Here is a 26,273-nt window from a genome sequence, read left to right on the forward strand (position 1 = left end):
ACGTTTTCTGTAAGTCTTCACAAGGTTTTCACACACTGTTGCTGGTATTTTGGCCCATTCCTCCATGCAGATCTCCTCTAGAGCAGTGATGTTTTGGGGCTGTCGCTGGGCAACACGGACTTTCAACTCCCTCCAAAGATTTTCTATGGGGTTGAGATCTGGAGACTGGCTAGGCCACTCCAGGACCTTGAAATGCTTCTTACGAAGCCACTCCTTCGTTGCCCGGGCGGTGTGTTTGGGATCATTGTCATGCTGAAAGACCCAGCCACGTTTCATCTTCAATGCCCTTGCTGATGGAAGGAGGTTTTCACTCAAAATCTCACGATACATGGCCCCATTCATTCTTTCCTTTACACGGATCAGTCGTCCTGGTCCCTTTGCAGAAAAACAGCCCCAAAGCATGATGTTTCCACCCCCATGCTTCACAGTAGGTATGGTGTTCTTTGGATGCAACTCAGCATTCTTTGTCCTCCAAACACGACGAGTTGAGTTTTTACCAAGAAGTTCTATTTTGGTTTCATCTGACCATATGACATTCTCCCAATCCTCTTCTGGATCATCCAAATGCACTCTAGCAAACTTCAGACGGGCCTGGACATGTACTGGCTTAAGCAGGGGGACACGTCTGGCACTGCAGGATTTGAGTCCCTGGCGGCGTAGTGTGTTACTGATGGTAGGCTTTGTTACTTTGGTCCCAGCTCTCTGCAGGTCATTCACTAGGTCCCCCCGTGTGGTTCTGGGATTTTTGCTCACCGTTCTTGTGATCATTTTGACCCCACGGGGTGAGATCTTGCGTGGAGCCCCAGGTCGAGGGAGATTATCAGTGGTCTTGTATGTCTTCCATTTCCTAATAATTTCTCCCACAGTTGATTTCTTCAAACCAAGCTGCTTACCTATTGCAGATTCAGTCTTCCCAGCCTGGTGCAGGTCTACAATTGTGTTTCTGGTGTCCTTTGACAGCTCTTTGGTCTTGGCCATAGTGGAGTTTGGAGTGTGACTGTTTGAGGTTGTGGACAGGTGTCTTTTATACTGATAACAAGTTCAAACAGGTGCCATTAATACAGGTAACGAGTGGAGGACAGAGGAGCCTCTTAAAGAAGAAGTTACAGGTCTGTGAGAGCCAGAAATCTTGCTTGTTTGTAGGTGACCAAATACTTATTTTCCACCATAATTTGCAAATAAATTCATAAAAAATCCTACAATGTGATTTTCTGGATTTTCTTTCCTCAATTAGTCTGTCATAGTTGACGTGTACCTATGATGAAAATTACAGGCCTCTCTCATCTTTTTAAGTGGGAGAACTTGCACAATTGGTGGCTGACTAAATACTTTTTTTCCCCACTGTAATTGGTCTAGCCTAAATGGTCTAGCCTAAACTCAAATTAAACAAATTCTAGTAAATCGCCTTTGAGTGTGGACTGTATTATTATGCATACTGGATGGACTGGTTACCTTGTGCTACGCTCCAAACTTTCTATCCATGCATCTGGGAGAACTTATAGGCCTAGGTGATGCTGTTGGTTCATTGATTGTGCAGGGTGGCTTACAGAGTTAGCCTACAATTATAGTGAATTTGTATTTGATTTTGAATAGCCTAGTAATAAGGAATTGTTTATATTTTAATAATGAATAGGCTGACACATTACTTTTATCTACAGAATCTCACCACCATGCGTTTCCATCTCCTCCTCTCACTCCTTCATGCCTCTTGAGCGCATAGAGAGAGGGGCTGACAACAGTTGAATGAAATATTGTGAAAACATGTTAATATAAATGTTCCCGAACAGATTTAACTTGGTTTCACTATAAATGGGTAGCTGCAGAAACAGGTTGGGAGCCCATGGCATACATAGTTTGGGCGGAATATCTCCTCAAACAGTGGCTGATGCGTGGAGTGCAAAAAAAACATATTTGCAGATGTTATCGCAAGTGCAGTAAAATGCTTGTGTTTCTAGCTCCAACAGTGCAGTAATACCTAACAATAGAAAATAAACACACAAACCAGAAAAAATAAGAAATTAAGAAATACATATAAGTATTCTTATTAGCCCAAACATTGCTATATACAATCCCGTGTGAAAGCAGAGTTTTGATGGTTGCCTCTAAAAAGAGGAGGATCCCAGCTGCTACTATATTTATTTCTCAGCTGTTCTATAAAACCGGAGTAGCCTACCTGACATGATTGAAAAACGAACTGCTGGAAAGAGGCCTCCATTGGTTATTCGAGTGCATACGGATGACATGTATTTGTACCCCTATCCCTGTTCCTGCCCATTTGATAACAGGCCACTATAAATTGAAAGTAATTTTACATATTAGTAAAGACTAGATTAAATTGAGAATAGTCTGATGGGTGAAAATATGATCACTTGATGAGAGACCAGCTTGTGCAAGGAACAGATGTGCAAGCTTTTTTTGCAACATTTTCAAATCATCATAGCCATGCAGCTCATATATGTTTTGATTTCTAAGACATTCTAAGGTTTGTATCACTCACAACTAAAGTTGCCAAATAACTCTAAATATAGTGTATAGGACCTGTTTCAAATGATAACTTTTACGCTCAACATAGCCACTTCATATGCACACTCGCTCCGGAATGGGAAAAATATCCTTTCTATTTTATTCAGCTAAGTTCAATTACATTCTTCTTAATATAAAATCATTTAACATAAAATTAATGGCACAGGATTTAAGCATATCTTGTCTGCTAAATGAACTAGCCTACAGCCTAGAGTATAGCCAGATAACATAAAGTAGGCCAATTCATTCTGTTCTTCTGAAATACATTTTCTTCATACCATGTTTCTTTAGACCTGCCCAAAATAAATAATGGATTTATTGTGATGGTGTATATTAAATGGATTTATTAGACTTTTTAAAATGTAGATGTTCCAAATGCGCGCATCAGTGGCTTGTATGCATGGAGGCCTGGAGATGCTAAAGGTGTTTATGTTAATTAACAGTCAATTACCGCGAGACCTGCATTTGCATGACAATCGGCTGACAAAATGTAATGACCGCCACAGCCCTAGTGGTGACAAATGGAATTTTCCATCTGGGGATAAATAAAGATTATTCAACTTCTTCACTCAGCCTTGAACTAGTAAACTAGCTTGGGCCTGCCTTGAAACCACTTAACTGTATAAAACGTAACTTTTACATAAGAGCTACACTGGGGCGTCGCAAAAGCAGTAGTTTTCTTTACCTGCTACACTGGAAGCGTAACCGTCGGCTATCGGTGTAGACCCTAACCCTGTAAAAACCTCTACCAGGCCCCAGACACCAAGCTTTTCAGTGCCACCACTGAAAGCATGGTCACAGACTGTGTATATGTGTTTGGGAGGGGGTACACTAAACACTCAGCAGGAGCTGATTTCACTGGGAGAACATAGGGGCTTTTGTGTGTGTGTGTGTGAGTGGTTTTGTTTGTGCTTCAGGCTCAATGCAGGTAACTCAGTCCTGAAGAGTGTATAGTTATTCAGCTTGTGTGTACACTAAATAGCTTGTGTGTACACTACACAGTAAGAACACAATGGTGATTTGAATGTTTAAACTTGTTGCACATTAAATGGCCAGCGTTCATTCAGTGTGATGAGTCATCCGAGAGAGAGAGACCCACAGCCAGAGCACTGTACAGTGAGCTCCAAAAGTGTTGGGACAGTGACAATGTTTTTGTTGTTTTGGCTCTGTACTCCAGCACTTTGGATTTTAAATGATACAATGACTATCAGCTTTAATTTGAGGGTATTTTCATCCATATCGGGTGAACCGTTTATAAGTTACAGCAGTCTTTGTACATAGTCCCCAATTCTAGGGTACCAAAAGTATTGGTACAAATACACTTAGATGTTCATTAAAGTAGTAAAAAGTTTAGTATTTGGTCCCATATTCATAGCACGCAATGACTAAAATCAACCTTTTGACTACAAATATGCTGAATGCATGTGCTCTTTCTTTTGATTGTGTTTCAGATTATTTTGTGGCCAATAGAAATTAATGGTAAATAATATAGTGTCATTTTAGAGTCACTTTTATTGTAAATAAGAATATAATATTTTTTTAATAACTTCTACATGAATGTGGATGCTACCAAAATAACGGATAATCCTGAATGAATCGTGAATAATGATGAGTGAGAAAGTTACAGACGCACAAATATCATACCCCCAAGACATGCAAACCTCTCACCATTACAATAACAGGGGAGGTTAGCATTTTTTTGGGGGGTACGATATTCGTGCGTCTGTAACTTTCTCACTCATCATTATTCACCCAAAATGGATGAAAATACCCTCAAATTAAAACTGACCGTCTGCACTTTAACCTCAGTCATTATTTGATTACAAATCCAAACTTTTGGAGTATACAGCCAAAAGAAGAAAAAAGTCCCAATAATTACAGAGGGCACTGTTCGTACGTGTGTGTGTGTGTGAGTACCTCTTTCTGTGTGAGGGAGCAGGCCTCTTTGCCAATGGTCTGTAGTGCCACATGAAGCTGTCCCTCCAGGATCACCTGCTTGTTGTCTTCAACAACAAACGCCTGTCAACAACAAACAAATATTAACAACCAACAACATACGCCTGTCAACAACAACAAACATTAGCGACCAACAACATACGCATGTCAACAAACAAATATTAACCACCAACATACGCCTGTCAACAAGAACAAACAAATATTAGCAACCAACAACATATGCCTGTCAACAACAAGAAACAAATATTAACAACCAACAACATACGCCTGTCAAAAAGAATAAACAAACATTAGTAAAGTCATTGGCCTAATGTTAAAAGCAAAACAGCAAAAACTACTTCAGCAATCAGCTCAACTGGTAGAGCACGGCGCTTGTAACGCCAGGGTAGTGGGTTCGATCCCCGGGACCACCCATACACTAAAATGTATGCACGCATGACTGTAAGTCGCTTTGGATAAAAGCGTCTGCTAAATGGCATATTATTATTTTTTTGAAATCGCCATAAAATGGACTATCAATGCATATTAAAACAATGAAACACATGATGGAGCAAAACAGAAAAAACAACTTCAGCACTTAGACCGCAACGTCTTCAATAATGACATGAGATAAATATACATTTAAATCTATGTATAATTGGAGAATGGAACAGCAACACCGTAGAAGTCCTAGCATAGCGTGGGAGAACTAACAGTATTAAGCGAGTTGTAGTGGTTTGGGATTTTAGTATTTATTAGGATCCCAATTAGCTTCTGCCAAGGCAGTGGCTTACTCTTCCTGGGGTCCAAACAGGACCCCAGGAAGAATGGGATGTATGTAGTGTTTTACCCATAGAGTCATCATATAATACCAGAACCCTATATACTGTATGTCTAGTAATGGCTAGTACAATACTAGTAGTAATTGGGTAACACTTTACTTGACACCCAGTGCCATAACACGTTATGACACGGTGATAACAATGTCATAACACTGTCATGACCCATATATTTACACCTGTTGTGACATATATTGCGGTATTTTAGGGCTGGTTATGATACCTACATAAGATTTATTCAAAGTCGTTTTTTTACATGCCAAGAAGTGTATTTTCGTTTGTCTCTTAAATCCTTTGTTTTTGTTGTAATAAATTATTTAGTTATGTTTTTTTCCCATCATATTTAAATAACTTGTAGAAAATACACTATGACACTGTCATGAAGCATTATGACCATCCTGTTACACTTTACTTAGACTAAGAAAATACACTATGATACTGTCAAGAAGCATTCTGACCATCCTTTGTCACTTTACTTGGACTAAGAAAATACATTATGATACTGTCAAGAAGCATTATGACCATCCTTTGTCACTTTACTTGGACTAAGAAAATACATTATGATACTGTCAAGAAGCATTATGACCATCCTTTGTCACTTTACTTGGACTAAGAAAATACACTTTATGACACTGTCAAGAAACATTATGACCATCATAATTATATAAAGCCAGATAGGCCTATCACGTACAGTGAGGGAAAAAAGTATCTGAACCCCTGCTGATTTTGTACGTTTGCCCACTGACAAAGAAATGATCAGTCTATAATTTTAATGGTAGGTTTATTTGAACAGTGAGAGACAGAACAACAAAACAATCCAGAAAAACGGATGTCAAAAATGTTATAAATGTATTTGCATTTTAATGAGAGAAATAAGTATTTGACCCCTCTGCAAAACATGACTTAGTCCTTGGTGGCAAAACCCTTGTTGGCAATCACAGAGGTCAGACGTTTCTTGTAGTTGGACACCAGGTTTGCACACATCTCAGGAGGGATTTTGACCCACTCCTCTTTGCAGATCTTCTCCAAGTCTTTAAGGTTTTGAGGCTGACGTTTGGCAACTCGAACCTTCAGCTCCCCCCACAGATTGTCTATGGAATTAGTGTGTTACCAATTGTTTTCTTGGTGACTATGGTCCCAGCTGCCTTGAGATCATTGATAAGATCATCCCGTGTAGTTCTGTGCTGATTCCTCACTGTTCTCATGATCATTGCAACTCCACGAGGTGAGATCTTGCATGGAGCCCCAGGCCGAGGGAGATTGACAGTTATTTTGTGTTTCTTCCATTTGCGAATAATCGTACCAACTGTTGTCACCTTCTCACCAAGCTGCTTGGCGATGGTCTTGTAGCCCATTCCAGCCTTGTCTACAATCTTGTCCCTGACATCCTTGGAGAGCTATTTGGTCTTGGCCATGGTGGAGAGTTTGGAATCTGATTGATTGCTTCTGTGGACAGGTGTCTTTTATACAGGTAACAAGCTGAGTTTAAGAACACTCCCTTTAAGAGTGTGCTCCTAATCTCAGCTCGTTACCTGTATAAAAAGACACCTGGGAGCCAGAAATCTTTCTGATTGAGAGGGGGTCAAATACTTATTTCCCTCATTAAAATGCAAATCAATTTATAACATTTTTGACATTCATTTTTCAGGATTCTTTTGTTGTTATTCTGTCTCTCACTGTTCAAATAAACCTACCATTAAAATTATAGACTGATCATTTCTTTGTCAGTGGGCAAACGTACAAAATCAGCAGGGGATCAAATACTTTTTTGCCTCACTGTACATGCCCTTATATCAGTCATCAGTCAAAAAGAGGGTGTCTTGTCCTACATTCAACCCAGTCATCAGCAACAGAGCATTGGGGTAGGTGCATATCTGACATCAATGTGTGCACAATTACAATTATATCTTAGCATGGTGAATATATATATTTTTATATATAACAAACATACTGTTGACATGTAGGCTATAGTGTAATGGAATGTTTTGCCTTATGTGGTAGGTTTTGTGGGTTTTGACACTCTTATGTAGATGTCATAACCAGCCATAAAATAATGCAATACATAATAATAATAATAATAATAATAATATGCCATTTAGCAGACGCTTTTATCCAAAGCGACTTACAGTCATGCGTGCATATTTTTTTTTTGTGTGTATGGGTGGTCCCGGGGATCGAACCCACTACCTTGGCATTACAAGCGCCGTGCTCTACCAGCTGAGCTACAGAGGACCACATGTCACAACAGGTCTAAATATATGTCATGCCAGTGTTATGACCATATTATAAAAGGTTATGACAAGTTATGTCAGTGGTATGACATATTATGACATGGTTATGACCGTGTCATAACGTGTTATGATGCTGGGTGTCAAGTAAAGTGTTTACCGGTAATTGCAATAAAGGTCTATTTAAATTCTGTAGTCGCACTAATCCTAATACAATTACTAATAGTAATAGTGGTGTATTTTAATTATGTGGTTTTACCTTCCAGAGGACGATGATGTCGAGGTCCACCTCATTGCACTTCCTGACCACGCCTGTTATATCCTCAGCCCCACCCCCAGGACCCGCCCCCTGACTCCTGGAATGTCTCCCCTGTGTCTCCACCACAATAGGCGGTCTCCAAGACGCTGAGGACTGACACCTCCGGAAGAAGAAGTCTGCACACGGAGTGGTGGAGCTGATGATCTGAGGAGAGGAGGATAAGAACAAGGTAGGAGAAGAGGAAGGAGAGGGAGAGAGCAGAGAGAGAAAAGGAAAGGAGGAGAGGGAGAGAGCAGAGAGAGGAAAGAAGGAGAGGGAGAGCAGAGAGAGAAAAGGAAAGAAGGAGAGGGAGAGAAGAGAGAGAAAAGGAAAGAAGGAGAGGGAGAGAGCAGAGAGAGAAAAGGAAAGGAGAGGGAGAGAGCAGAGAGAAAAGGAAAGGAGAGGGAGAGAGCAGAGAGATAAGGAAAGGAGAGGGAGAGAGCAGAGAGGAAAGGAGGAGAGGGAGAGAGCAGAGAGAGGAAAGGAGGAGAGGGAGAGAGCAGAGAGAGGAAAGGAGGAGAGGGAGAGAGCAGAGAGAGAAAAGGAAAGAAGGAGAGGGTGAGAGCAGAGAGAGAAAAGGAAAGGAGGGAGAGAGCAGAGAGAAAAGGAAAGGAGAGGGAGAGAGCAGAGAGAGAAAAGGAAAGGAGAGGGTGAGCGACAAGAGAGCAGATAAAAAGGGGAGAGAGGAAAAGAGATGAGGAGAGGAAGGAAAACGTGGGAAAGGAAGGAAAGAAGGGAGGGAGAGAAGGTTGGGGTGGAGAGGGTAATAGTATAGATTTTTTTTATACATTCAGGCACAACAGACCAGCAATGACAGATAATAACACTGTTATTGTCCTCTTACAATGGTTAACATACCTGTTCATTTCCAAGGCTCAGGTCTGCAAAGGTGTACTTCTCTAGTGCCTTCGAGGTAGCTAAGACACAGAAGATACAGAAAATAACAGTCAAGAGAGCGAAAAGAGATTCTCCTTATTGTCTGATATTGTTGGTAACAAGAGTTTGTGTGTGTACCTTCGTGGGGTTTGCATCGTGTTGCTCTGAAGCACAGCTTGCCCCTCTCTCTGCTGGTGAGTTTGCAGTCTGGAATGACAAGAGGAGGGTGAAAGAAAGAAAGACAGACAGACACATGTCCATGTCCTGTCTCCGTCTAAACCTAAGCCCTAACTCTAACCCCAAGCCCCAACTCTAACCCCTAAGCCTAAAATAGCCTTTTTACAAGTGAGGACTGGCAAAATGGCCTCACTTCTCAGAATTGTAGTTGGTTTACTATTCTTGTGAGGACTTCTGGTACTTATACGTATAGTAAAACATGTACAAACACACCACTTCTCTAAAGGCCATCTGATGTTCTAACACATTGGTGAGACCCTTGATATTCTTTTCAGCTCACTTATTACTATGGGCCAGCAGCAGCTCAGTGTTCTAAGCAGATAGTGTGTGTGTGTGTGTGTGTGTGTGTGTGTGTATGTGAGTGTGTGAGTGAGTGAGTGAGTGAGATAGTGAGAGAGTGTGTTTACAGGAGAAGGAAAACCTGATGTAGCTTAATGTACTGTTATTACAGGAAAAGGAAAACTGTTTGTAGGCAACTAACACTCTAGCCTCAGGCTGTGAACTAGTATGATCAATCAGTGGAACATAGAGAGAGGAAGAGAGAGATGGAAAGAGGAAAGAGAGGGAGAAAGGGACAAGAGACAGTATTGGCATACATACAGTACCATCTCTCTGGAGTGCGGATATTACCAGTGTGTGTGTGTTATCAGGTGATCCTGCTGAGTGGCTAATTAGCGTGTTAGCGGTGCAGCATAGCATACGTTCTGACAGCAGTCTGTACATCTCACAGACAAACACACACACGTAACTGATGAAGAATAATCCTCACAGAGAGCCCTTCTGACTCATGTTAATGTGAATGTGTAATGTTATCACAGCCAGTCCTCAGTGCAGTTTAAACCCTACAGGCTATAATCAGCAGCAACACGCGAGTGACAGGGAGAGGACAAATAGGACAGAATTGAATAAAATAGCATATAAGGCTGTGGGCGTGTGTGGTGTCTCTTTTCCACTCTGTCCTGGTCACTGCCACCTCTATATCACCACATTTCCATATATGATGACAGAGAGAAAATGAGCAAAGTGACCTACTTGCAAAAGTGCCCCCCGGTGGTGTGTGTGTGTGTGATTACTGGAACTACCCATATAATCACACTGTTCTAGGGAGCGGCTAAAATATCACTCTGCCCTCGGCTACGTATCCTGGCCACCAGCCACACCACTGGTCTTCAATCACAAAGCTAGTTCCCACGGGGATCGTCTACCCAGCCTGGCAGAGAGCTGAATAACAAGCTGAATAACAAGCATTTAACACTGTATGAACTGCGAAGGGCGGTCCCATTGCTATAGTATAGCATGAAATGCCACCAATTGCAAGCCGCTCTGGATAAAAGCATCTGCTATTTGACTTAAATGTTAATGTCAAATGCACTGTGACTTAGCAGCATACACAATTCAGTAGCCTACTCTACCAAATGAACTAGGCTAGATAACCAAGGTAACCACTCCAAACAAGTGATCCTCACTGATCAAACCACCAAAAGGCATATATCTAATGAACATAACAGCCCAACACACCAAAGTAATCCAGTAGATGCCACACAGCTAACTAGGAAATTACTTAGTTTTCATAGAGACAGCATATAACATTTTACATTTACATTTTTAGTCAATTAGCAGACGCTCTTATCCAGAGCGACTTACAGTTAGTGAGTGCATACATTTTTTCATACTAATAACCAATGTTCCCTCTAATATTTTTCAGCACAGAGTAAATTTCAGGTGTTGTGAGCAGAGACTTTTAAAAAACATTATGCACATTATGACATTGACCATTTTGGGACTGATGTTTTACTTGTCCGAAAGCTCATAACAGTCACAATTAGCAAATAGGTGACTGAAAATTGCATTTTATTGTGTTATATGATGCATGAAACCACTAGACAAAATTGAATTCATTGTTATTATTATTACCTTACAGAAAATCATACAAAAATGTATGCTACCCTCTGCCTACTGGCTTATTTGAATAATTTATGCTCATCTCAAAACAGGACACTGCCCCTTTAAGACAAAAAAAGCTATTTACCTGACTCGCTTTTTAAAGACAATTCAATATGTACAAGTTTTGTGCTCTTGTAGGAAGCAATCACTCTAACTAGTAAAGAATATCAACAAATGTGCACACGCGACGATGCTCTGTGATCTCAAACGCACATCTAGGCTTCTCTCTGACCACAGATGATGGAAAAAACGCTTGTGCTTGTGAAATTGGCTACATTTACATTTTTAGTCATTTAGCAGACGCTCTTATCCAGAGCGACTTACAGTTAGCACATATATTATTTTATCAAACCCACAACCCTGGCGTTGCAAACGCCATGCTCTACCAACTGAGCTACATCCCCTGCCGGCCATTCCCTCTCTGATGCGCTCCTCAGCCTACAACAAAATCACCAACAACTCAGTCTTGGATTTAGATTTGGTTTGTTGCATTGAAAGGGACTGTTATTACATTGATTCAATCCCAATTTCCATAGTAGAGGGAACATTTTATCTGTTTAAAGCCAGGAAAGATAGTGTACATTTGAGTGAAATTAAATCTTGTGCACCTCTGCGAGGGCTGGCAATTCTTCTGCGCAGGACTGCTACATTGCATATCACCTAGTGATAAAAAAAGCTACATAAAATCCTCCCAAATGAAATAAAACAAAGAAACAGGGAGAAAGAATTGAGAGAAAGAAATGAAGTGAAATTACACAAAAAAAACTATTTAGTCAAGCCTCTCTTTCAATGGAAATGTACAAATCAAAAGCTGACACCGAAATGTCAAACAGTCATAGAGTAAATGAGTTTAAGACTATTTGTAGTGGTATCTGAGAGGGCCACGGAGAGCAGAGGGACAAACCTTTGTCTTCCGCCGGATTTATACACTTGTGTAGTCTCCACTGTTTACTGCTGCTAGAGACCTGTACAATGTGGAACTCGCGCACCCCAGCCTCACTCTGCGTGTAGAGAGAGAGAGAGAGAGAGAGAGGAGGGAGTGGGAGAGAGAGGGGTGAGCATACATATTATTATGTATCATCAACGATCAGCTTTTAAAGTCTACATACTGCTGTGACCTATATTCATTCAGCAGCGGCGGGCAAAATCTATTATTTTTTTAAAGAACTTTCGGGATGGTAAATCATTTTCAGCGTAAACTTAAACGACTAAAACCAGATATAAAGTATGTAGAAAAGATAATGGACCTATATATTTTATAATAAGATAATCTTTGAGAACTAACAAATCACCCAAATAAACACTAGACAGTCAGGGACAATCTAAAAATCTAAAAATGTCAAGGCACTGATTTTTTAAAATGTTTGAGTCACTCAAATAGCATAAGATGTAGAGAATGTCATGGCTCACATCAACATCATCATCCTGGAAACCCAAGACCCACTCCAATTCGCATACCGCCCCAATAGATCCACAGATGACAATCTCAATTTCACTCCACACTGCCCTTTCCCAACTGAACAAAAGGAACACCTATGTGAGAATGCTATTCATTGACTACAGCTCAGCGTTCAATACCATAGTGTCCACAAAGCTCATCACTAAGCTAAGGACCCTGGGACTAAACACCTCCCTCTGCAACTGGATCCTGGACTTCCTGACGGGCTGCCCCCAGGTGGTAAGGGTAAGCAACAACACATCTGCCACACTGATCCTCAACACGGGGGCCCCTCAGGGATGCATGCTTAGTCCCCTCCTGTACTCCCTGTTCACCCACGACTGCGTGGCCAGGCACGACTCCAACACCATCATTAAGTTTGCGATGACACAACGAAGGTAAGCCTGATCACCGACAATGATGAGACCGCCTATAGGGAGGTCAGAGACCAGGCAGTGTGGTGCCAGGACAACAACCTCTCCCTCAACGTGAGCAAGACAAAGGAGCTGATCGTGGACTACAGGAAAAGGAGGGCCGGACACGCCCCCATTCACATCAACGGGGCTGTAGTGGAGCAGGTCGAGAGTTTGAAGTTCCTTGGTGTCCACATCACCAACAAACTATCATGGTCCAAACACACCAAGACAGTCGTGAAGAGGGCACGACAACACCTTTTCCTCCTCAGGAGACTGAAAAGATTTGGCATGGGTCCCCAGATCCTCAAAAAGTTCTACAGCTGCACCATCGAGAGCATACTGACCGGTTGCATCACCACCTGGTATGGCAACTGCTTGGCATCCGACTAAGGCGCTACAGAGGGTAGTGCGTACGGCCCAGTACATCACTGGGGCCAAGCTTCCTGCCATCGAGGCCCTCTACACTAGGCGGAGTCAAAGGAAGACCCAAAAAAATTTCAAAGACTCCAGTCACCCAAGTCATAGACTGTTCTCGATGCTACTGCACATCAAGCGGTACCGGAGCACCAAGTCAAGGTCCAAAAGGATCCTTAACAACTTCTACCCCCAAGCCATAAGACCCCCCCCCCCCCCCCCCCCCTTTATTTTTACACTGCTGCTACTCGCTGTTTATTATCTATGCATAGTCACTTTACCCTTACCTACAGTACCAGTCAAAGGTTTGGACACACCTACTCATTCCAGGGTTTTCTTTATTTTTACTATTTTCTACATTGTAGAATAATAGTGAAGACATCAAAACTATGAAATAACATATATGGAAAAAGTGTTAAACAAATTACAATATATTTTATATTTGAGATTCTTCAAAGTAGCCACCCTTTGCCTTGATAACAGCTTTCCACACTCTTGGCATTCTCTCTCTCAACCAGCTTCATGAGGAATGCTTTTCCAACAGTCTTGAAGGAGTTTCCACATATTCTGAGCACTTGTTGGCTGCTTTTCCTTCACTCTGCGGTCCAACTCATCCCAAACCATCTCAATTGGGTTGAGGTCGGGTGATTGTGGCGGCCAGGTCATCTGATGCAGCACTCCATTACTCTCCTTGGTCAAATAGCCCTTACAAAGCCTGGAGGTGTGTTGGGTCATTGTCCTGTTGAAAAACAAATTATAGTCCCACTAAGCGCAAACTAGATGGGAGGGCGTATCGCTGCAGAATGCTGTGGTAGCCGTGCTGGTTAAGTGCCTTGAATTCTAAATAAATCCCCTATAATGTCACCAGTAAAGCACCCCCACACCATCACACCTCCTCCTACATGCTTCGCGGTGGGAACCACACATGCGGAGATCATCCGTTCACCTACTCTGCGTCTCACAAAGACATGGTGGTTGGAACCAAAAACCTCAAATTTGGACTTATTAGACCAAAGGACAGATTTCCACCGGTCTAATGTCTATTGCTTGGCCCAAGCAAGTCTCTTCTTCTTATTGGTGTCCTTTAATAGTGGTTTCTTTGCAGCAATTCGACCATGAAGGCCTGAGTCACGCAGTCTCCTCTGAACAGTTGATGTTGAGTTGTGTCTGTTACTTCAACTCTGTGAAGCATTTACTTGGGCTGAGGTGCAGTTAACTCTAATGAACTTATCCTCTGCAGCAGAGGTAACACTGGGTCTTCCTTTCCTGTGGCTGTCCTCATGGGAGCCAGTTTCATCATAGCGCTTGATGGTTTTTGCGACTGCACTTGAAGGACATTTTCCGGATTGACTGACCTTCATGTCTTAAAGTAATGATGGACTGTCGTTTCTCTTTGCTTATTTGAGCTGTTCTTGCCATAATATGGACTTGGTCTTTTATCAAATAGGGCTATCTTCTGTATACCACCCCCCAACAAATCTGATTGGCTCAAACACATTAAGGAGGAAATAAATTCCAGAAATTAACTTTTAACAAGGCACACCTATTAATTGAAATGCATTCCAGGTGACTACCTCATGAAGCTGGTTGACAGAATGCCAAGAGTGTGCAAAGCTGTCATCAAGGCAAAGGGTGGCTACTTTGAAGAATCTCAAATATAAAATATATTTTGATTTGTTTAACACTTTGTTTACTACATGATTCCATACAGCTGAAGTCGGAAGTTTACATACACTTAGGTTGGAGTCATTAAAACTCATTTTTAAACAACTCCACAAATTTCTTGTTAACGAACTATAGTTTTGGCAAGTCGGTTAGGACATCTACTTTGTGCATGACACAAGTCATTTTTCCAACAATTGTTTACAGAGATTATTTCACTTATAATTCACTGTACCACAATTCCAGTGGGTCAGAAGTTTACATACACTAAGATGACTGTGCCTTTAAACAGCTTGGAAAATTCCAGAAAATTATGTCATGGCTTTAGAAGCTTCTGATAGGCTAATTGACATCATTTGAGTCAATTGGAGGTGTACCTGTGGATGTATTTCAAGGCCTACCTTCAAAATCAGTGCCTTTTTGCTTGACATCATGGGAAAATCAAAAGAAATCAGCCAAGACCTCAGAAAAATATTTGTAGACCTCCACAAGTCTGGTTCATCCTTGGGAGCGATTTCCAAACGCCTGAAGGTACCACGTTCATCTGTACAAACAATAGTATGCAAGTATAAACACCATGGGACCACGCAGCCGTCATACCGCTCAGGAAGGAGACGTGTTCTGTCTCCTAGAGATGAACGTACTTTGGTGCGAAAAGTGCAAATCAATCCCAGAACAGCAGCAAAGGACCTTGTGAAGATGCTGGAGTAAACAGGTACAAAAGTATCTATATCCACAGTAAAACAAGTCCTATATCGACATAACCTGAAAGGCCGCTCAGCAAGGAAGAAGCCACTTCTCCAAAACCGCCATAAAAAAGCCTGACTACGGTTTGCAACTGCACATGGGGACAAAGATCGTACTTTTTGGAGAAATGTACTCTGGTCTGATGAAACAAAAATAGAACTGTTTGGCCATAATGACCATCGTTATGTTTGGAGGAAAAAGGGGGACGCTTGCAAGCCGAAGAACACCATCCCAACCGTGAAGCACGGGGGTGGCAGCATCATGCTGTGGGGATGCTTTGCTGCAGGAGGGACTGGTGCACTTCACAAAATAGATGGCATCATGAGGAAGGAAAATTATGTGGATATATTGAAGCAACATCTCAAGACATCAGTCAGGAAGTTAAAGCTTGGTCGCAAATGGGTCTTCCAAATGGACAATGACCCCAAGCATACTTCCAAAGTTGTGGCAAAATGGCTTAAGGACAACAAAGTCAAGGTATTGGAGTGGCCATCAGAAAGCCCTGACCTCAATCCTATAGAACATTTGTTGGCAGAACTGAAGCGTGTGCGAGCAAGGAGGCCTACAAACCTGACTCAGTTACACCAGCTCTGTCATGAGGAATGGGCCAAAATTCACCCAACTTATTGTGGGAAGCTTGTGGAAGGCTACCCGAAACGTTTGACCCAAGTTAAACAATTTAAAGGCAATGCTACCAAATACTATTTGAGTGTATCAACTTCTGACCCACTGGGAATGTGAAGAAAGAAAGAAAAGCTGAAATAAATCACTCTACTATTATTCTGACATTTCACATTCTTAAAATAAAGTGGTGATCCTAACTGACCTAAGAAAGGGAATTTTTACTAGGATTAAATGTCAGGAATTGTGAAAAACTGAGTTTAAATGTATTTGGCTAAGGTGTATGTAAACTTCAACTGTATGTGTTATTTCATAGTTTTGATGTCTTCACTATTATTCTACAAGGTAGAACATAGTAAAGATAAAGAAAACTTAACTCTTTCTTAAAACTTCATTGTTGGTTAAAGGCTTGTAAGTAAGCATTTCACAGCAAGGTCTACACCTGTGGTCTTCAACGCATGTGACAAATAAAATGTGATTTGATAAGAACGCGGCATAAGCCATGGCAAAATGTGTACAATTGCAGAAAATTAGCTTTAAATGCAATTCTTTCCTCAGCCCCATGACAAAATGTGTAGAATTGCAAGAAACTAGCTTTAAAACAGCAACATTTCTCTGGAGCCAAGAGGAGGGCCTTTACAATTTTTGGTGCCCCCAGACTCCCCTATGTGTATATTTCCTGACAACCTTAGTGCATGTGACCATGAATAACAATGTTCCATCAAATGTCAGCTTGACTGAGAGTGATTAATTGGCATATGAGTAACGCATTGGCACGTGTGTGTTGAGCTCACTGTGTTGATGTTCTCCATGTCGACAAAGACCAGCATGCTGCCATTCTTCCCCTCCTCCTCTCTCTCCTCCTCGGGCAGTGTGTTACTACGGCAGGCTGTGGCCCGGACCGACAGAGAACGACTGGCACAGATAAATACTGTGTGACGCAGCACCCTGTGACTGAGGGAGGGGGAGATGGAGGGAGAGTGGGGAGAGAGGGAAAGGAGACAGCGAGAGAGAGATAGAGGAGATAGAAGCAGGTTGGAGATGGAGGGAGAGTGGGAGAGAGGGAAAGGAGACAGCGAGAGGAGATAGAAGCAGGTTGGAGATGGAGGGAGAGGAGACAGCGAGAGAGAAGATAGCAGGTTGGAGATGGGAGGGTAGAGAAAGAAACAGATGAAGGTAACGAGAGATGAGAAAAGAGAGATTGAGTAATTTAAATATGTTCTTGTCATGCATTTATAACTTTTATAAATGTGGTGCTTAAAGTAATGCCACAGGCTCTATATAATTTAAACTATAGAAACCACATCTCCAAAATGTACCTGAATTAAAATTAAACCATTTCATTTAAACAGAAATGATCAGGGACATTGTGAGATTTGAAAGGTCCCTATGAAGGGAAAAATAAATTAACTTCTAAAGTAGCGTGAAGATACAGTCTCAAAAGTGCCCCGATTTGGCCTCATTCTATCTCAATTAGCTGAGCAGTGAGCACCGTGATTTAAAGCGAGACTGACGAACATTCAGGGGTACATTCAGGATAACTAAGGATGCGTTTACACAGGCAGCCCAATTCTGATATTTTTCCACTAATTGGTCTTTTGACCAATCAGATCAGCTCTTTTGCCAATAATTTGTCAAAAGATCAGAATTGGGCTGCCTGTGTAAATGCAACTTGGGGTGCCGACACCTACGATAAGTACCGGCACCATTTTTTATTCCACATCTTCAAGCAGACTTAAAAGTACCACTGAAAAAGTCAGGATGGCGTAAAGTATCTTTAATTAAATCATAGTATTCCCATTGAAGAAGAGACATGAGGAATGTCTTTCATGTTTCACTCTTTTATTTGTGTACTAGTGAATAACTTCCAACTCTCCTTATGCCTCTCCCCTACTTGAATAAAAGGTTGCTCTCGCTCCCCTCATCTCTTTCATGTTACACTACTTGGCTTGTGTAATGTGTAGTGAGTGAATACCAGTCTTCTCTCTCTCTCTCTCTCCCTACCTGATCTTGACTTGTGTGTGGACTTGATTTTTTTTTTTACTATATCAGCTCTTTTTTGTTTCTTTTTCTTTATCGTAATGAGATAGCTTCTTGCATCACCCATATCTTGCATCAGGCAGCTTTCCCACGGCTCTACCTGAATATAATAGCCCCCCTCCCGTTCATCTTTCCTACCTGATTAGCAGGTTGCTCTCTCCCCTACCTGAACGGCTGGTGTAGGCCTAATGTGTAATGAGTAAAAGGCTTCTCTCTTGAATAACTCTCCCCTACCTGATTATAACAGGGTGCTCTCTCTCTCCCCTACCTGATTATAACAGGGTGCTCTCTCTCTCCCCTACCTGATTATAACAGGGTGCTCTCTCCCTCTCCCCTACCTGATTATAACAGGGTGCTCTCTCTCTCCCCTACCTGATTATAACAGGGTGCTCTCTCCCTCTCCCCTACCTGATTATAACAGGGTGCTCTCTCCCTCTCCCCTACCTGATTATAACAGGGTGCTCTTTCTCCCTCTCCCCTACCTGATTATAACAGGGTGCTCTTTCTCCTTCTCTCCTAACTGATTATAACAGGGTGCTCTTTCTCCCTCTCCCCTACCTGATTATAACAGGGTGCTCTCTCTCTCCCCTACCTGATTATAACAGGGTGCTCTCTCTCTCCCCTACCTGATTATAACAGGGTGCTCTCTCTCTCTACCCTACTTCAATGGCTGACGTAACGTGGCTTGTGTAGTGTGTACTGAGTTCTCTCTTGAATAACTCTCCCCTACCTGATCTTGGCTTGCGTAGTGTGTATTGAGAATACCAGACTGCTCTCCCCACCTGATCTTTCCTCCTTTCTCGGCGCTCTCGAAGTAGAAAAGGAAGTTAATCTCGTGGACTCCTTCCTGGTCTGGTCCTCTCAGCCACAGGGGCAGCTGTGTAGATTCTCCAGGCGTTAGCGTTCCCTCTCCTAGGGGGATCTCTACTACCCTTTTACCCCCCGTACCCGGACCGGTCACTCCTCCTCCTCCCGACCCAAAGTCGGCCGCCGACACCAGCGTCACCGCGGTGACTGACCCAGGCGTGGCTCCTGAGGGTGTGGCCAGGGTCTTGTAGGCAGAGCAGTTCTCGAAGGAGGTGGGGCTGAGGGGGGTGAGGGGTGTGGCTAGGGAGGAGCTTCCAAAGGTAAAGAAGTCTGGGTGCGTGGACGCCACCCGCAGGCCGCACAGGGGAATACGACTCACGTTACAGAATTCCACGTAGGCCTTCCTGATCTCACCGCATAGTAGGGCAGTAGGGAACTGGAGGAAGAATACCTGGGGGGGGGGGGGGGGGGGGGGGGGGTAGAAAAAGATGACAGAGCGAGAGAGGGAGGAGGGGAGAGATATGGTGATAGAGACATGGGGACAGATAGAGGGGTTAGTTAGTGTGCGACCGGCTCCAGTGTAGAAGTCTTCCTCAGGAGACAGACAGGCAGATATAAAGCAGAAAATGGGAGGGACTTGGCTGCGAGTCATTTGAATATAGACTAGTCTGAATCCATCCCATAATTATTCCCATACTGTCCATTTCAATCTAAATGGTAATACACCTCAGAAATGAAAAAAAAATAAAATGTGAAAAAGTAGATGAAATCCCAATAGATGGAATAGTTAGAAACCACCCCCATTTTATTTCCACGAGTATGTATGGAACAGTTTATGTACAGTACCAATCAAATGTTTGGACACAGTCATTCAAGGGTTTTTCTTTATTTGTACTATTTTCTACACTGTAGAATAATAGTGAAGACATCAAAACTATGAAATAACACATGGAATCATGTAGTAACCAAAAAAAGATTGTTCAAATATCCACCCTTTGCCTTGATGACTGCTTTGCACACTCCTGGCTCCTGGCATTCACTCCAATGCTTTTCCAACAGTCTTGAAGGAGTTCACACATATGCTGAGCACTTGTTGGCTGCTTTTCCTTCACTCTATGGTCCGACTCATCCCAAACCATCTCAATTTGGTTGAGGTCGGGGGATTCATCTGATGCAGCACTCCATCACTCTCCTTGGTAAAATAGCCATTTCACAACCTGGAGGTGTGTTGGGTCATTGTCCTGTTGAAAAACAAATTATAGTCCCGCTAAGCAAAAACCAGATGGGAAGGCGCATCGCTGCAGATTGCTGTGGTAGCCACGCTGGTTAAGTGTGCCTTGAATTCTAAATAGATCACAGACAGTGCCACCAGCAAAGCATCCCCACACCATAACACCTCCTCCTCCATGCTTTACGGTGGGAAATACACATGCGGAGATCATCCGTTCACCCACACCGTGTCTCACAAAGCCACGGCGGTTGGAACCAAAAATCTCCAATTTGGACTCCAGACAAAAGGACAAATATCCACCGGTCTAATGTGCATTGCTCGTGTTTCTTGGCCCAAGCAAGTCTCTTCTTATTATTAGTGTCCTTTAGTGGTGGTTTCTTTGCAGCAATTCGACCATGAAGGCCTGATTCACACAATCTACTCTGAACCGTTGATGTTGAGATGTGTCTGTAACGTGAAGCATTTATTTGGGCTGCAATTTCTGACGCTGATAACGCTAATGAACTGATCCTCTGCAGCAGAGGTAACTCTGGGTCTCCCATTCCTGTGACGGTCCTCATGAGAGCCAGTTTCATCATAACGCTTGATGGTTTTTGCGACTGCACTTAAAGAAACGTTCAAAGTGCTTGAAATGTTCCGTATTGACTGACCTTCATGTCTTAAAGTAATGATGGACTGTTGTTTCTCTTTGCTTATTTGAGCTGTTCTTGCCATAATGTGGACTTGGTCTTTTACCAAATAGGGCTATCATCTGTATACCCCCCTAACCTTGTCACAACACAACTGATTGGCTCAAACACATTAAGGAAATAAATTCCACAAATTAACTTTTAAGAAGGCACACCTGTTAATTGAAATGCATTCCAGGTGACTACCTCATGAAGCTGGTTGAGAGAATGCCAAGAGTGTGCAAAGCTGTCATCTAGGCAAAGGGTGGCTATTTGAAGAATCTCAAATATAAAATATATTTTGATTTGTTTAACACTTTTTTGGTTACTACATGATTCCATATGTGTTATTTCATAGTTGATGTCTTCACTATTATTCTAAAATGCAAAAAATAGTAAAAATAAATTAAAACACTTGAATGAGTAGGTTTGTCCAAACTTTTGACTGGTAGTGTACAGGTGAAGTCAGAAGTTTACATACACTTAGGTTGAAGTCATTAAAACTCGTTTTTAAACCACTCCACAAATTTCTTGTTAACAAACTACAGTTTTGGCAAGTCGGTTAGGACATCTACTTTGTGCATGACACAAGTAATTTTTCCAACAATTGTTTACAGACAGATTATTTCACTTATAATTCACTTTATCACAATTCCAGTGGGTCAGAAGTTTACATACACTAAGATGACTGTGCCTTTAAACAGCTTGGAAAATTCCGGAAAATGATGTCATGGCTTTAGAAGCTTCTGATAGGCTAATTGACATCATTTGAGTCAATTGCAGGTGTACCTGTTGATGTATTTCAAGGCATACCTTCAAACTCAGTGCCTCTTTGCTTGACATCATGGGAAAATCAAAAGAAATCAGCCAAGACTTCAGAAAAAAAATTGTAGACCTCCACAAGTCTGGTTTATCCTTGGGAGCAATTTCCAAACGCCTGAAGGTACCACGTTCATCTGTACAAACAATGGTACGCAAGTATAAACACAATGGGACCACGCAGCCATCGTACCACTCAGGAAGGAGACGTGTTCTGTCTCCTAGAGATTAACGTACTTTGGTGCGAAAAGTGCAAATGAATCCAAGAACAACAGCAAAGGACTTTCTGAAGATGCTGGAGGAAACAGGTACAAAAGTATCTATATCCACAGTAAAACGAGTCCTATATCGACATAACCTGAAAGGCTGCTCAGCAAGGAAGAAGCCACTGCTCCAAAACCGCCATAAAAAAGCCAGACTACGGTTTGCAACTGCACATGGGGACAAAGATCGTACTTTTTGGAGAAATGTCCTCTGGTCTGATGAAACAAAAATAGAACTGTTTGGCCATAATGACCATCGTTATGTTTGGAGGAAAAAGGGGGTTGCTTGCAAGCCGAAGAACACCATCCCAACCATGAAGCACGGGGGTGGCAGCATCATGCTGTGGGGGTGCTTTGCTGCAGGAGGGACTGGTGCACTTTACAAAATAAATGGCGTCATGAGGAAGGAAGATTATGTGGATATATTGAAGCAACATCTCAAGACATCAGTCAGGAAGTTAAAGCTTGGTCGCAAATGGGTCTTCCAAATGGACAATGACCCCAAGCATACTTCCAAAGTTGTGGCAAAATGGCTTAAGGACAACAAAGTCAAGTTATTGGAGTGGCCGTCACAAAGCCCTGACCTCAATCCTTGTGGGCAGAACTGAAAAAGCGTGTGCGAGCAAGGAGGCCTACAAACCTGACTCATTTACGCTAGCTCTGTCAGGAGGAATGGGCCAAAATTCACCCAACTTATTGTGGGAAGCTTGTGGAAGGCTACCCAAAACGTTTGACCCAAGTTAAACAATTTAAAGGCAATGCTACCAAATACTAATTGAGTGTATGTAAACTTCTGACCCACTGGGAATGTGATGAAATAAATAAAAGCTGAAATAAATCATTCTCTCTACTATTATTCTGACATTTCACATTCTTAAAATAAAGTGGTGATCCTAAGACAGGGAATTTCTACTAGGATTAAATGTCAGGAATTGTGAAAAACTGTGTTTAAATGTATTTGGCTAAGGTGTATGTAAACTTCCGACTTCAACTGTTTGTGTGTAATATATATATACAGTGGGGAAAAAAAGTATTTAGTCAGCCACCAATTGTGCAAGTTCTCCCACTTAAAAAGATGAGAGAGGCCTGTAATTTTCATCATAGGTACACGTCAACTATGACAGACAATTTGAGAGAAAAAAAATCCAGAAAATCACATTGTAGGATTTTTAATGAATTTATTTGCAAATTATGGTGGAAAATAAGTATTTGGTCACCTACAAACAAGCAAGATTTCTGGCTCTCACGGACCTGTAACTTCTTCTTTAAGAGGCTCCTCTGTCCTCCACTCGTTACCTGTATTAATGGCACCTGTTTGAACTTGTTATCAGTATAAAAGACACCTGTCCACAACCTCAAACAGTCACACTCCAAACTCCACTATGGCCAAGACCAAAGAGCTGTCAAAGGACACAAGAAACAAAATTGTAGACCTGCACCAGGCTGGGAAGACTGAATCTGCAATAGGTAAGCAGCTTGGTTTGAAGAAATCAACTGTGGGAGAAATTATTAGGAAATGGAAGACATACAAGACCACTGATAATCTCCCTTGATCTGGGGCTCCACGCAAGATCTCACCCCGTGGGGTCAAAATGATCACAAGAACGGTGAGCAAAAATCCCAGAACCACACGGGGGGACCTAGTGAATGACCTGCAGAGAGCTGGGACCAAAGTAACAAAGCCTACCATCAGTAACACACTACGCCGCCAGGGACTCAAATCCTGCAGTGCAAGACGTGTCCCCCTGCTTAAGCCAGTACATGTCCAGGCCCGTCTGAAGTTTGCTAGAGTGCATTTGGATGATCCAGAAGAGGATTGGGAGAATGTCATATGGTCAGATGAAACCAAAATATAACTTTTTGGTAAAAACTCAACTCGTCGTGTTTGGAGGACAAAGAATGCTGAGTTGCATCCAAAGAACACCATACCTACTGTGAAGCATGGGGGTGGAAACATCATGCTGTGGGGCTGTTTTTCTGCAAAGGGACCAGGACAACTGATCCGTGTAAAGGAAAGAATGAATGGGGCCATGTATCGTGAGATTTTGAGTGAAAACCTCCTTCCATCAGCAAGGGCATTGAAGATGAAACGTGGCTGGGTCTTTCAGCATGACAATGATCCCAAACACACCGCCCGGGCAACGAAGGAGTGGCTTCGTACGAAGCATTTCAAGGTCCTGGAGTGGCCTAGCCAGTCTCCAGATCTCAACCCCATAGAAAATCTTTGGAGGGAGTTGAAAGTCCATGTTGCCCAGCGACAGCCCTAAAACATCACTGCTCTAGAGGAGATCTGCATGGAGGAATGGGCCAAAATACCAGCAACAGTGTGTGAAAACCTTGTGAAGACTTACAGAAAACGTTTGACCTGTGTCATTGCCAACAAAGGGTATATAACAAAGTATTGAGAAACTTTTATTATTGACCAAATACTTATTTTCCACCATAATTTGCAAATAAATTCATTAAAAACTCTACAATGTGATTTTCTGGATTTTTTTTCCTCATTTTGTCTGTCATAGTTGACGTGTACCTATGATGAAAATTACAGGCCTCTCTCATCTTTTTAAGTGGGAGAACTTGCACAATTGGTGACTGACTAAATACTTTTTTTCCCCACTGTGTATATATATATATATATATATATATATATATATATATATATATATATACACACACACACAAACACATACACATACACATACACACACACACACACATCTTTGGTATGGATCAGTCATAGTGATACAGGCAGACACAGAGGGCAGAGAATAGAGGGGTTGTTGTCACGATACCAGAATTTGGACATCGATACCGGGTTTACCAGGTTTAGTATCACAATAATCGATAGTGAAACTCAATATCAAAACAATACTCGATACCACAGCAAAAAAAATAAAGTGTATTAGCTAAAGTCACAGAATAACCACTGGGCTTTATTTTTTAAAACATTGAATATGTTGATAACTGGTAGAACAACTAAAATAACAAATATAGCTAGCTTCAAGAAGCAATCCTGGGGTTCATGCTTTGGCCCCATAGCACCACCATCAGGACAAATTGGACACATTACCCTAGGATGAGCTACTTTTGTACTCCTTACCACGCTTGACAAATATCAGAACTCAACCTCAAACAAATCATGCAATATGCTTTTGATGTATTTTTGACAATTTTCAATGATGTTGACTACTTTCAAATGTCTTCTTCTCCAGAACTGCTGTGCGATTGGCACCAAATATGGTATATAGCATCTATGTACCCGTCTTCTATTTTCCAGGACTCTAACGCAAACAATATGGCCGCTATGAGCCAATGAGCTTGTGTGAATGGTTTTTCCTGTCCACCATGCGGCCAAACTGAACCATAGTTTACAGCTATACTGACAAGATACTTGTCTCTCCGCCCTAACAATAGGAGTCGTTGTCCACAAAGCGGCACGGAGGGCTGTCAAGCTCCCGCCTATTCCTCACTTTGGATTGATGGAGACATCTAATTATTTTAATACATTTTTGAATATTCGATTAGGGTTGTTGACGTCAACCGCCTGTATTCTATGGAGAGCAATGCTATGCTACTAGCCTCATGTTATGAATATGCATAGCCATCGAGACAATTCCGATATAAAGTTATAATTTTTTACACATTTGCCGGGATGTTGTGTCCTACTTATATCAGTACTCGTAACAACCTAAGCATTACACAACTTCTATTAGATCAAATAAACCTCACGTAGCAAATAAGCCATTCAATATTTTGTTGAACAAATTCGACACGCTCTCCTCTTTGACCTCCATAAAAAAACTCCTTGATTGAATGAAACGAAAGAACGCCTCCTGCTGGAGAAGACAGATTTTGGCCGAGTTGGGCCTCTCGCTTCGCCTCTTCCTCTCGGGCTAGACTCATATCCCTGAGCATGTGTGCCAAACAGGTCAAGAGATATAAATATGTGCCAGTTATAGCACCACCCTATGGTCAATCTGAATGTGCTTGCATAATGTTGAGTCTTGGCATTGTTTGGAACATGTGTACCAAGTTTTGTTACAATACGAATATTCGTGTCTGATTTATATGCATTTAGGTGCCAGACCACAGCCACATTAAATGTTTATTGGTTAGTTGTTTGACATACTAGTCTGGAAAATATAGCCAAAGATATTTATAACTAACCCAAGATCCAATGGGATGAGTCATAGTGGGAAGAACAAGCAAGGTGGGGGGCAGAGCCAAGCACAAGCTAGTGAAATCCTATTGGCGTGTTTGAGCATGT

The 26,273-nt window shown here is 42.0% G+C and overlaps 1 protein-coding gene across 1 annotated transcript in view; it reads right to left on the minus strand.

Moving 5' to 3' along the window:
- The window catches only part of trappc8 (trafficking protein particle complex subunit 8), a 93,822-nt gene that overhangs the window by 14,948 nt on the left and 52,601 nt on the right, over window positions 1-26,273 (minus strand). The window contains exons 21-27 of the mRNA XM_084163255.1: window positions 19,001-19,476; window positions 16,973-17,132; window positions 11,785-11,881; window positions 8,838-8,906; window positions 8,682-8,740; window positions 7,785-7,988; window positions 4,441-4,542 (exon numbers count right to left, since the gene is read on the minus strand). Of these exons, the coding sequence (XP_084019381.1) occupies window positions 4,441-4,542; window positions 7,785-7,988; window positions 8,682-8,740; window positions 8,838-8,906; window positions 11,785-11,881; window positions 16,973-17,132; window positions 19,001-19,476 (1,167 nt within the window). The remainder of the gene's footprint in view (window positions 1-4,440; window positions 4,543-7,784; window positions 7,989-8,681; window positions 8,741-8,837; window positions 8,907-11,784; window positions 11,882-16,972; window positions 17,133-19,000; window positions 19,477-26,273) is intronic.

Source organism: Coregonus lavaretus, assembly GCF_964263955.1.
Source record: "Coregonus lavaretus genome assembly, chromosome: 6".
NCBI classification, from domain to species: domain Eukaryota; kingdom Metazoa; phylum Chordata; class Actinopteri; order Salmoniformes; family Salmonidae; genus Coregonus; species Coregonus lavaretus.